Source organism: Chaetura pelagica, unplaced genomic scaffold (genome assembly GCF_000747805.2).
Source record: "Chaetura pelagica isolate M959 unplaced genomic scaffold, ChaPel_1.0 scaffold585, whole genome shotgun sequence".
In the NCBI taxonomy this organism is placed as follows: Eukaryota; Metazoa; Chordata; class Aves; order Apodiformes; family Apodidae; genus Chaetura; species Chaetura pelagica.
In genome coordinates, this window is record NW_009953404.1 from 824,419 (window position 1) to 835,344 (window position 10,926).

The window sequence follows — 10,926 nt, forward strand, 5'->3', positions numbered from 1 at the left end:
TGATTTAACTGTGAAAGGAAGTTTGTGAGAAAGCCTTTAACTGGCAACCTCTGACATCTAATCTAATGAGCTCAAGAGGTGGTTTGATTAATTAGCTTTAGAGGGAGAGGGGAAAAAAAGCCTTCAGAGTAGAAAAAAGGCTCTTTGATTTGGCAGAGCAATACACAATAAACCCAAATCAATTGCTGGGGACAGCCCAGAAGACACATTCTTGTCAAAAAAAGCTCAGCTCACTCCAGCTGTGAAGGGAAGCTCATCTGCTAAGCAGGCTCCAGAGCAGAGCTGGTGGTTTATCTGCACTGGGCATTTCAGAGACAAACTTCTTCTTCATAACCAGACTTCTCCAAGCACAGGAAGTTCATCACTGGAGCAGTTTTAGACTAGACTGAACAAACCACCTCATCTGATGGGACCTAATGGATCCTAAACCTACAGTCCCAACAAAGCAATGTATGTTCAAGACAAACGCCACTCAGAACAATAAGCAGGTGAGATGAGCAAGTTCTCTCACAAATGTAGCCCTGGACCTGCTGCTGCTGCTGAGGAGCCTGGGAGGCCTCAGGCCACAGCAAACCTGGCCACGGGGATGTGAAATAAACAGGTGAGACACTGGTGCCTTCAGTTCCCAACCCGAGGTGATGTGCCCAGCCTGCAGCAACTCTGCTGAGCAACAGCCACTCACCAGGCACCCCAGGAGCTCCAGGCCTGAGCCCACCCTTCTGGAAGCAGGGGGCTTGTACTTGAAGGCAATTTGTGCATTAAAGTTCCAGAGCCAGATCTGAATCCAACTTCCTTGTACCTTAGACAAATCCAAACCAAGATTCTGTGGGTTTCCAGAACAATTTATTTATCTAAGAAAAAAAGCAGGAATGTGTATAGGCTGTGACAAACTGACACTGAGAAAATTTAACAATTTCTTCATTTAATAAGTGATTTTCACTACATGGTATTGTACACTGGTATCTGTTCAAAAAAGATCAAGTTTTTAAAAAACAAGGTTCTGTGAGATTTATATAAACCGGTGATCAAGATCAGTGCCTCTGGTTGGCTTATGGAGCTATTTTCTAGGCCTCTTTGTAGAACAAATTCTTTAGGCTAAAATGCACAAAACCATTCAGGCAGATCTAGATCCGCTTCCGGAACTTCCAGCTTTCTGACACTGGCTGCCACAGGAAAACAGTCCACTTGGTGGAACTTACTGAAACTGTACAAAAGTGTTTACTTTTACCAGGAACAGAATAAACAGCACAGCATTTCTACTTGCTATTTCATGTCAGGACTTCCTTTATCTCTGGGAGGAAGGCGAGAACAGAGAGCCCTGCCAGCTCAGGGTGGTGGGTCATGTACAAACAGTTTTCTAAGCAAACTTTGGCTTCAGGAAAGAGACACAAACACTTAAAATAATGGCTTTAATTATCATTTGAAATATACGGAGAGGGGATGTGTGTCTGAATTAAATATACATCATACCAGTGACACTGGCAAGGTTGAAGGCTACTTCTAATGTTGACAGCAATAAAACTAATGTGTACATGACAAGACATTAAAAGCAATCCCTTTAAAACAAATTTTAACATAAAAAAGTTCACAGTGGTTTGTATAAACAGCATGTAATTTCCGACAGTAACAAATCTCTACTCTCACAGCACACTAGTGCCCTCTTTAGATCCTAAAGAAAAAAACAAGCATTTACAGGTTCAGGAAGTCAGTTGTAGAACTACCCATGATGATAGGAGAAGATGCTGTGGAGTGTACAGCGTAACAACAATGGAAGGGAAGTTTAAAACTCTTTTCCTGGGAGGGAGAAAAGTCTTTAATTTGCTGTTACAACCAGCAAATGCCATTCATCAAATTAAAAAGGAAAACCACAAACACATTACCTATTTTGAGCAAGCTGAACAGTACACATGACAGTTTTAAAAATGGAGGTTATATACTATGATACAAGTCCCAACAAGGCAGTGCCAAAGTGACTATTTCTTTGCTTGTTTTGTGATCATACCCCTGGGAGGCGTTACAGGTCTGCTGGAATTGGGCTTCTTCTTCTCTGCAGGTTTCAAGATCTGAAAGGATAGTTCAGTCATTTAGCAAAAAGTTTTAGCTTCCTTACAACTGACAATTCATTCACTAGTAAGGGTGTCACAAAGATCATCTGGTCCAGTCAGATGTGCCACAAATTATGTGTTTCCCACTCGGGTACGAGAGGGCTCAGAGCAGCTGATCCCAGAGCCCAAGGCAATGGAAGCAGGTTCAGAGATGACAGTTTTGCTTGGATGATGTAATTCCAGGGTAAAACAGTTCATCCACTCACACTGGCAAGGGCTTAGCACATTTTTGAAGATGAGTGCAAACACATCCTTGTCTACACATGGTATCTCTTAAAGATCTATTTGAAACAAGCATTATGGCTTTGCAACTGCAAAGCAGCAATTCAAAACAGAGCAAATGTAAAGCGTGACTGCAGTAACCAGGAGGTGAATTATTCTGGTACCATACCTGGAAAGAGCACATTAGAGTTTCATCCACACTCATCATGGCACCCGCATTATCAAATTCTCCACAGTAATTTGGGGCAGAAAAGAGAGTCACCAACTGCCTTTTTGCAAAAAACTCATAACCATCTTCAACAACCTTTAGAGAGAAAAGCAGAAACATTAGACTCGACAACTTCTTCCTGCCAAGGCGCAAAGCAGCATAAACAGAACCAGCAGCTGAAAAACTGGCTACGTCTAAGGAGCACAAGTTCCAAACTTTGACACTCAAACAGGAAGAACACTGCAGGATACAGTTCAGTAACAGACACATGAGCAGTGAGAAAACCAGGACCATGGTAGGTTCAAGACAAACCTGCTCAGAAATCAGAGTCACAGTTTATATGTATTAAGAAAAAAATGTTCATGTTAATAAGTGTTAAAACATTGGGACAAATTGCTCATAGATAGTGGAACCTTGATCCTTGCACATATTTATAACTCAGCTGGACAAGGTCCTCAGCAACTCCTGTGTCAAGTTCGTGTGTGTAGGGTGGGTCCAGATGACCATTTCAGGTCCCTCTGAACTTCAATTATTCCATGATTTAATGAACAAAATTACAATACCTGATGAGCTCTACATATGAGATCCAAATCATGCTTATGGAGAAACTTAGCAACCACTTCAGCACCAAATGTGAAGGACACTCCTCTGTCATTTTCACCCCACCCTAGGACGTCCTTGTCAGGGTCAGACCAGAGGAGATCACAGAGCAGACCTTGATCTGGGACATCAGTGGGGCGCATAATTCGTCTGATCTGTTCCATGGACTGAAGGTCTGGTGACAAGCCTGTTCAGAGTTAAGACACAGGCAGTTCCCACTTTAGTCCAACTTGGCAAGACTGAGGTATTAATTCAAGACAAAAGTAACTTGTATTCATATTGATTCACCACTGCAATTGTATGTAGTTCAATGGCAATGTTAACTGACCTTTTTAAAATTGAGCCTTCGTTTTAAAGCTTTTGTAACAGAGGACAAATCACTCTCAAAGATTTACTGGAGGCAAGATAAGCAAAACCATTTGCACATTTTACAGGATTACAATGATCTCACTGTAATATTTTGCAAGTGTCTGTCAGAAGAGCTGTTAAGTAAGAGAGACATTAATGCCACAAATCACAAGCTATGTCTATTTTAACAGTAAGTCCCACTAAATAAAATTGAATACAGCATCAAACAGACCTGATACCATTTTCCATTGATATGTCTCTCTGGGGAACTGTAATTACTTGCAAGTGATAAAATATTTAAGGTGCAATATGTAATTACTTTGAGAAGCTGCATGAAGCAGGTATCACACATAATAACAGAACCCATTTCTAGAAAACTCTAAACCTGTCACACTGGTCAGGGCTGTGACCAGCCTGATCGAGGGAAAGATGTCCCTATTCATGGCAAGGGGGATTCCATTAAACCATCTCTAAAGGAGCCTTCCAACCCAAACCATTCTATGACTCCATGAAACGTATGTTGTCAGAACGTACATACAACTCCTAGTCAGTGAAAAAACCTACAAGGATTCTTTACTCAAAAGAAGAGGCTATCAAATGTGCCTTTTGGTATAAAATGAAAAGCTTTCAAAACTACCAGCTCAATTATTCACAAAAATTACACTAATCAAGTTCAACTCTGCCTCACACAGGAACCAAGGCAGGGAAAAATCTCTACTGTTTTGAAGCTTCAGCAACACAAACATGGAATTGCCATGTCTGATCCTAGAGGATTCCAATTTCCCAAATATTAGCTAAGGAACTATTACTTACCACCATGACAGCAGAATATTTTCTCATCCACAATAGCTGCAATTGGTAAACAGTTAAAACAGTCTGTGAAGGTTTTCCACAGCTTAATATTGTATCTCCTCTTACCTAGAAAAGATTTTGGAGAAAAAAAACAACAAACAAACAACAGTCAATAGGCTTTTCTAACACGTCTACAACCAACCTAACATGGCTGCCTTAAGCTTACTAAAGCTTTATTGTTTTAGAGAAAGCACAAGGGTCTCTCTCACCCTGGCAGAGTGCTCTGAGGACAGCACAAGTCTGTTCAACAGAACGACATCCCACTGTTGGCAGTCAGACTCACCAGCCCAAACTTTGCTCTGGAAAATCATCCCTTGAAGCATTTGATCCATTTCAGAAAATCTTGCCATTTGCTGCTTTCTTCAGAGGAAGACAGCAATTCTTGGACAGCAGATTTTCTTTAAACCTCTACACCTCTGCTTTACCACATAAAGTCTTTCTGGTAAAGAAACTAGACTGAAAAATGAAACTGCTGCAGTTTTACTTTCAAAGGGGCTCTCCCAGCAGATATGAATCACAAAATGGCTTGGGTTGGAAGGGACCTTAAGGAGCATCTAGTTCCAACCCCCCTGCACAGGCAGGAACACGTCTCACTAGAACAGGTTGCTAAGGGCCCCATCCAACCTGCTCTTGAACACTTCCAAGGATGGGGCTTTCACAACTTCCCTGGGCAACCTAGGCCAGTGTCTCACCACCCTCATGGTGTAGAATTTCCTCCAAAGGTGGAAGGGCCACAGACAGTGAACCCTGAGCATTTGATATACGACTAAGCCTGTGAATAATCTTTGAAGAATCACCTCTGGAATACTACACACCTTTGTTTCCTCAATGAAAGAGAACAAAACGTGCAGAGCACATCTTGTGAGTTACAAGCCAAACATGTCCCACAACAGAAATTGTGAGGATGCTTCAGTTCACAGTTTAATTCCCAGTTTTACCTCTTCTCCATTATCGGGATTTACTGTTACATCCTTTGAAACATGAACATACACCTCTATCTCACAGCCAAATGACCTGCTATGTCAGGGTAAGGTCTAAGTGTACCTCTGTCACAATAGCCCTTAGGGCACTCAGCAGTGACAGAGCTGGTCACTCACTGCACAGCAATACTGTTTGGTAAGAAGGAGCACTCATGACACCCAGTAAACACCAGCACACTTCTTCATTGAAAGGTTGATGCACTGGTTCAAAATAACAGCTTCTGCAGGTAAAGCCACCTACTAAAGACCAAATATCTGGTGCTCAATCCAAGCACACATCACACTGAAAGCGTCACACAAACTTTGCCACGTTTATGAAAGGAAAACACTGGGTTTGGCCTAAGCAACAGCAGGATTGTATGCAGAGGAGGGCAAAGTCTGTCTTGTTTTTAATCATTCCAAAGTTCTAAGTCTTAATATGAAGCAAATTGTAAGCACTGTAACATAGCCACAGTGAAGAGGAGCCCATTTTTCAACTGAAGTTATAACACAAATATACATCATCATGATCCTCCCTCAGATGAAAGAAACTGACCTGAACTTTGGGAAAGCACATCAAGCAAAATTCTCTCATCAGATGACCTTAAGAACTTCAGCAACATGCAGCAGTGAGAGCTGTTGGTTAATACAACAACCAATAAATAAAACTATCCCCTTGCATCCTGCTTTGTACTGTGAGCACCAGGACACACTTCCCTTCTTAAAATAGGCCAAGCCCCCCCTCCCTGAAGTGTGCAAAAAAAGCTCTAACACTGCAGCACCAGCTGCTCTGCTCTGCCAAGCCAAGCCACACACATCTGCATTACTTACATTCATCATAAAAGCCATAAATTCTGTTGATGCTGGCACATTCGTGGTTCCCTCTGAGGAGGAAAAAATTCTCTGGGTATTTAATTTTGTAGGCCAACAGAAGACAAATTGTTTCTAAAGACTGTTTTCCTCTGTCAACATAATCACCAAGGAACAGGTAGTTGCTTTCTGGGGGAAAACCTCCATATTCAAAGAGTCGAAGCAAGTCATAGTACTGTCCATGGATGTCACCTGTAAGGAGGATCCAGAAATTACACCCAAGTAGGAAAGATCAAATGAATGATGCTTCATAAAGAAAAGAGCCTGCAGTTACATCTGCCTCCAACATACTTTAAAAAGTAGTTTGTCTTCAGATATGAATTATCACATTCTGAAGTTTGACATGTATGTGATGCAATGGGTAACTGCACCATTTAAAATGTTCATACACACACAAAACAAAATCAAGATTTCCAGACACCAAGCACATGTCCAGATGCAAAGATGGCCTCCAGCTAAATCCTCTACTTGAGTAGTGGCTGTGAGATCAGGAACCTTTACCTCATTCTTGGCACTTCCACACAGCAATAGTAACATTGATGGAAAACTGACCATTTGGGGAATTTGTTTTCTTTTGTACCATTTCTGGTATTCTCTTGAAACACTAATTTGAATTCTAGCAGTGAAGTTGTATTGAAAATGAAATTGGTATTTCTGCCTTTGGTTTAAATCACGGCTTTGCTTCTGACAAGCAGAACGCTAAATGATGGTTTTAGACTATCAATGTTATAAGTATTTAACAAGCTACTTCAAGTAAATCCTCTGTGTTAGAGTAGTATAAAATTCTGTTTGCTGGAAGCTTTTTAAAGTGCATTTCTTGAGGCTTTTATTTGGACATTTTTCATTCTTTCAGCGTTACTAGACATGTACATGTGTGCAAGATGAACACAGCTGTATGCAAGAATAGTGAAACCAAACTAGAAAGTAATTCCAAGAAGCAATACAGAAATTCCATAAGTGTCCAGCAGGTCTTTGAAACCTTGCAGAGACACTGTTCAACTCTGAACAGCAACTACAATAAACTACTGTCATTCTCCTTTTTTCCCCTTGTTAAGGCATGACTGGGCCAAATATTGCTTCAGCAATACAAAAACTCCTTTCCAAAGTGAATTCCTTCTTCAAAAGTTACACTGGACCAGTTACTTCTTGGGTTTGGATTGTTTGGGTCCCCACTCCCAATTCCCATGCTTGTTACCTCCTTTCCACTCCTCTGCCCTAAGCACTCAGCAAGGCTTTATTTTCCCTTCTGCTATGATCAGTGACCAGCTCCACTGCTAACAAGTGAAAGCAGCATCTGGAATCTGTTCTCTGCTTAAGCTCTGCATTTACCTGACACTCCACCCTCCAAGCATTGAAATCACAGCACTCACCGCAGATTTTCAGTGGAGCTTCAAGTTCTAGTAGAATAGGCTGACTCAAAAAGATTTCTCTGGATTTCAAGCACAGTCCTCTAATTTCATTCTCTTGAAGTTGGACATTTTTGCCTGGTTTTGATCCTCGCACTGCAGGAAGGAGTCAGGAGTCAGTTATCAAATCAATAATATCCCTAGTGGTATTTTAAGAGCCTGACTAAATGTCACCATAATACAGAATGAGAAGATAACAGGGTAATCTCAGTCTGCTGAGGCAAAAGTTCACTGTGTGCTACCAGAAGGATAGTGTGTTCTGTTTCAGCTGTACCTTGCCTTCATTTAACAGAACTCATGGCTCAACACTTCCCCCATTAAATGTCACATTTTAAATAGCATCAGTTTAGTTCTATTTAGTTACAAACCCCATCTTAGACAATGTGGCTATATATACAATTTTTAATTTTTTTTAAGTGAAGCAGTTCTACACTTGTTCTCTGGAAAGCTCTCTGAACTGCAGAAAAGGAAGTCTTCATTTAGTCACCAAAATTGCAGGTTTGTCAGGTGACTTTCTGCCTACAGCTCTTAAGGCACTGACACTGAAGGATCTGTGTTCTCATCCAAAAAGGCTTGGTCTTTAATTGCAACAAAAGCAAGCAACAAGCCCCAAGTACTTCCAAATACAAGAACTTGTGCAATATTATCTTCCTGAATTCCTATATAACCTTTTAGATACCATTTCAGCCTAACTCCCTTGACACTGTTAATCTCAGCCTGAAAAATCTGGAAGCTACAGCTGACCCAAATCTCTGTACTGTTACTGTGGGCCTTGCACTACATGAAATCAATTAAGAACTGCAGCAGGAAAGGTGGGGGGCAGGGGACATGTTTTAGGAAAGACTAAGAACAAAACAAGTTGTATTCCAAAGGGATTACAACTCCTGATTAGCACAGAAGTTTCCTATTTTTGTGCAAGCCCCTAATCAAGAGTAGAAAACATTGTTCAGTCAGTGTGCATCTTATCTAGACCATGGATAAACCAATGTTTGTATATCCATCCATAAAATTGAGTGTCACGGGACACAATCTCTACCAGCACTTAGAGAGTTACTGCCAAACTAATTCTAACCTCCACACTGACTCCCAGAGACCTTGGTCATGGTGGCACAGGCTGCCTAACAGAATCACTGACAACACCCTGAAACACAGAACATTTCCTCAAGCTTCAAAAGGAAACTTTAGTTCAAATTACAGTATATATGGGCAGTGACATTAAGTTAATTGTGGGTTAAAAGTCACGGCTTTAATAATGTTCTCTTTCAAGCAATACATGCTCCTGCATTATTCGCTGCCAGTGTATTATCACTCAACACTGACATTACATGGCAACACTAGAATTACCACTACACTTCTTGTCTTCCATTAACATATCTGAAGTAATGAAGCATATAAATTAAAGTTAGATCTTTGTCACAGCAGTTTATCACACAAGGTTTTCCTTCCACACTAATTTTTTCATCCATGCAGTAATTTTTCGAATGGTCCTGATCCATGAACAAATTATTCAAAATGCCAAATATCCAGGAGCAATAACAAACAGAAATTTGCAGAATAATCAGCTGGCTGAACTATTTATGTTCCCATTTTCCCTACTCTCAAATTTTACATTTACTCTTAAATCTTAAATTTACTTTACTTGTATTTAGTTTTCAGAGAAGCCAAAAATCTAACTTTCCATGATTTGGTCTTGTTAGAAATTGCTAAAACCAAATCCTCTATCCTACATCCATAAATTAAAAACTATAAAATATTATACAGCGTGTGCAATCCACTGAGTCACTACAGCTCATGAATAAAGCATATGCATTTGTTTTTGCTGAAGGTTAAAAGAAAATGTGAAAACTGTTTCAGAGATAAGTTTCCTACATTTCTCCAAGACATTTTCATTGAACCAGCACAATCTTAATGTAAGTTTTAGATATCTGCTTGTAGAAAACCTTGACAAAACGATGCTTTGTTGCAGTTCACAAACTCACTTGCACAGACCCCAGAAGGACAAAAGAACAGGGTATGTTCTTATGCACGCTGCCTGACAGTGATATTTTGACCGCTTTCATCCAACATGGAATCAGCACAGGAAAAACAAGTGTGTCCAGTTTCTTCTGACATTGACCTATATATCCTGAAAAGCTGGAAAATGTATATTTTGCTTTAGAAAAATCAAATATGCAGAAGGGCATGTTGGTTTGAGAAATCTGTATTTTTAGTGCAAGGATTTTCTCATCCACAATGAAAGAGCTGGCAAGAGAACAAAGGATGTTCAGTCTGAACGACTTCTTAAAAGGTTTCTAATTGAGTCTTCAAGCTTCTTAGTCCCAGTAAGAAATGCAAAAAATAATATACTATGAAAAACGTGCTGTGTTTACAGCTTCTTTTCTCTGCTGTGGACCAAAATGAAGCAGCTTGTAGAGATAAAACAGCACGATGCTAATTGGCAGCTTGGTCATAAGTCAAAAGAGCAGCTCAATAGTACAGTGCATGCACGTTTGTTCTTTGGATGCATGAGATAACCTCTCAGGAATGACAGCCTGAAACTGACAGCAGAACAAGCCAAAGATTAATTGGTTGAGGAAAAAGTCAGTGCATTTAAAATAATATTTTATTTATGTCTTGTCTCAACATAGTGCTGCACTACTGTCAAGAGAGTCACGTCTTCCCACCCATTTTTTTTTGGCTGAGATGCTCCTGTTCTTAAGAATAATTTTTTGGTACCTTGAATTTCAATGTTCATTCTTCTAATAAGTACAATTTTCTCCACTGTACAAGTATGAGAAGTTCTGGAAAAATGAGCTCCCCATCAGATGCAAAAGACAATGGAAAAGATGCCTGCCTAGAGCTTGGATGATGTCTGCAGAGATACAGACTTGAACAGAGGGTCCAACTATTAAAATTAACGTTGCTTTCAAGACAAGAAGGCAAACTGCTGGGGAGCACCAGCATACACCAACTCTAAAATGAAGGCGCACGGTAAGCAGGGGTGCATGCAGTGCGAGAGCCACCCAGCAGAGGGGGAAAAGCAGCAAAAGGGAGCAAGAACTTAACGGCACCCCTGTCATTTCAGTGCAAGCAGAAGGACAGTACTAAGCAGAGCTGCAGCTGCCAGGGGTGAAAACATCCCTTGGCATCCAAGGTCACTTCCACACCTTTCTTGGTGACGGACGAACGGCTCCAGAACTGTGGGATCTCATACAACAGTCAGACGACCAGAAGCAGGTCGAGCGCAGCAGCCTGCTACACCTCATCCCTTCACTACCTTTTCCCAACCAGTCTGGTGCCACACAATCCTTTAGCAAAGGCAAATGCTGTTATACAACTGAGGATATTACCTTATTCTAGGTCAATATGAAAGGGAT

At 40.7% G+C, this 10,926-nt stretch overlaps 1 protein-coding gene across 1 annotated transcript; it reads right to left on the minus strand.

Annotated features, from left to right (window-relative positions):
* Positions 1-1,856: 1,856 nt before the first annotated feature.
* On the minus strand, positions 1,857-9,753 carry PPP1CC (protein phosphatase 1, catalytic subunit, gamma isozyme). The gene is given in 8 exon segments (XM_009998425.1): positions 1,857-2,063; positions 2,497-2,631; positions 3,099-3,322; positions 4,297-4,401; positions 6,126-6,356; positions 7,535-7,666; positions 9,550-9,711; positions 9,714-9,753. Coding segments are annotated over 8 exon segments (1,119 nt in total). The 3' UTR covers positions 1,857-1,973.
* Between the last annotated feature and the right edge of the window lie 1,173 nt (positions 9,754-10,926).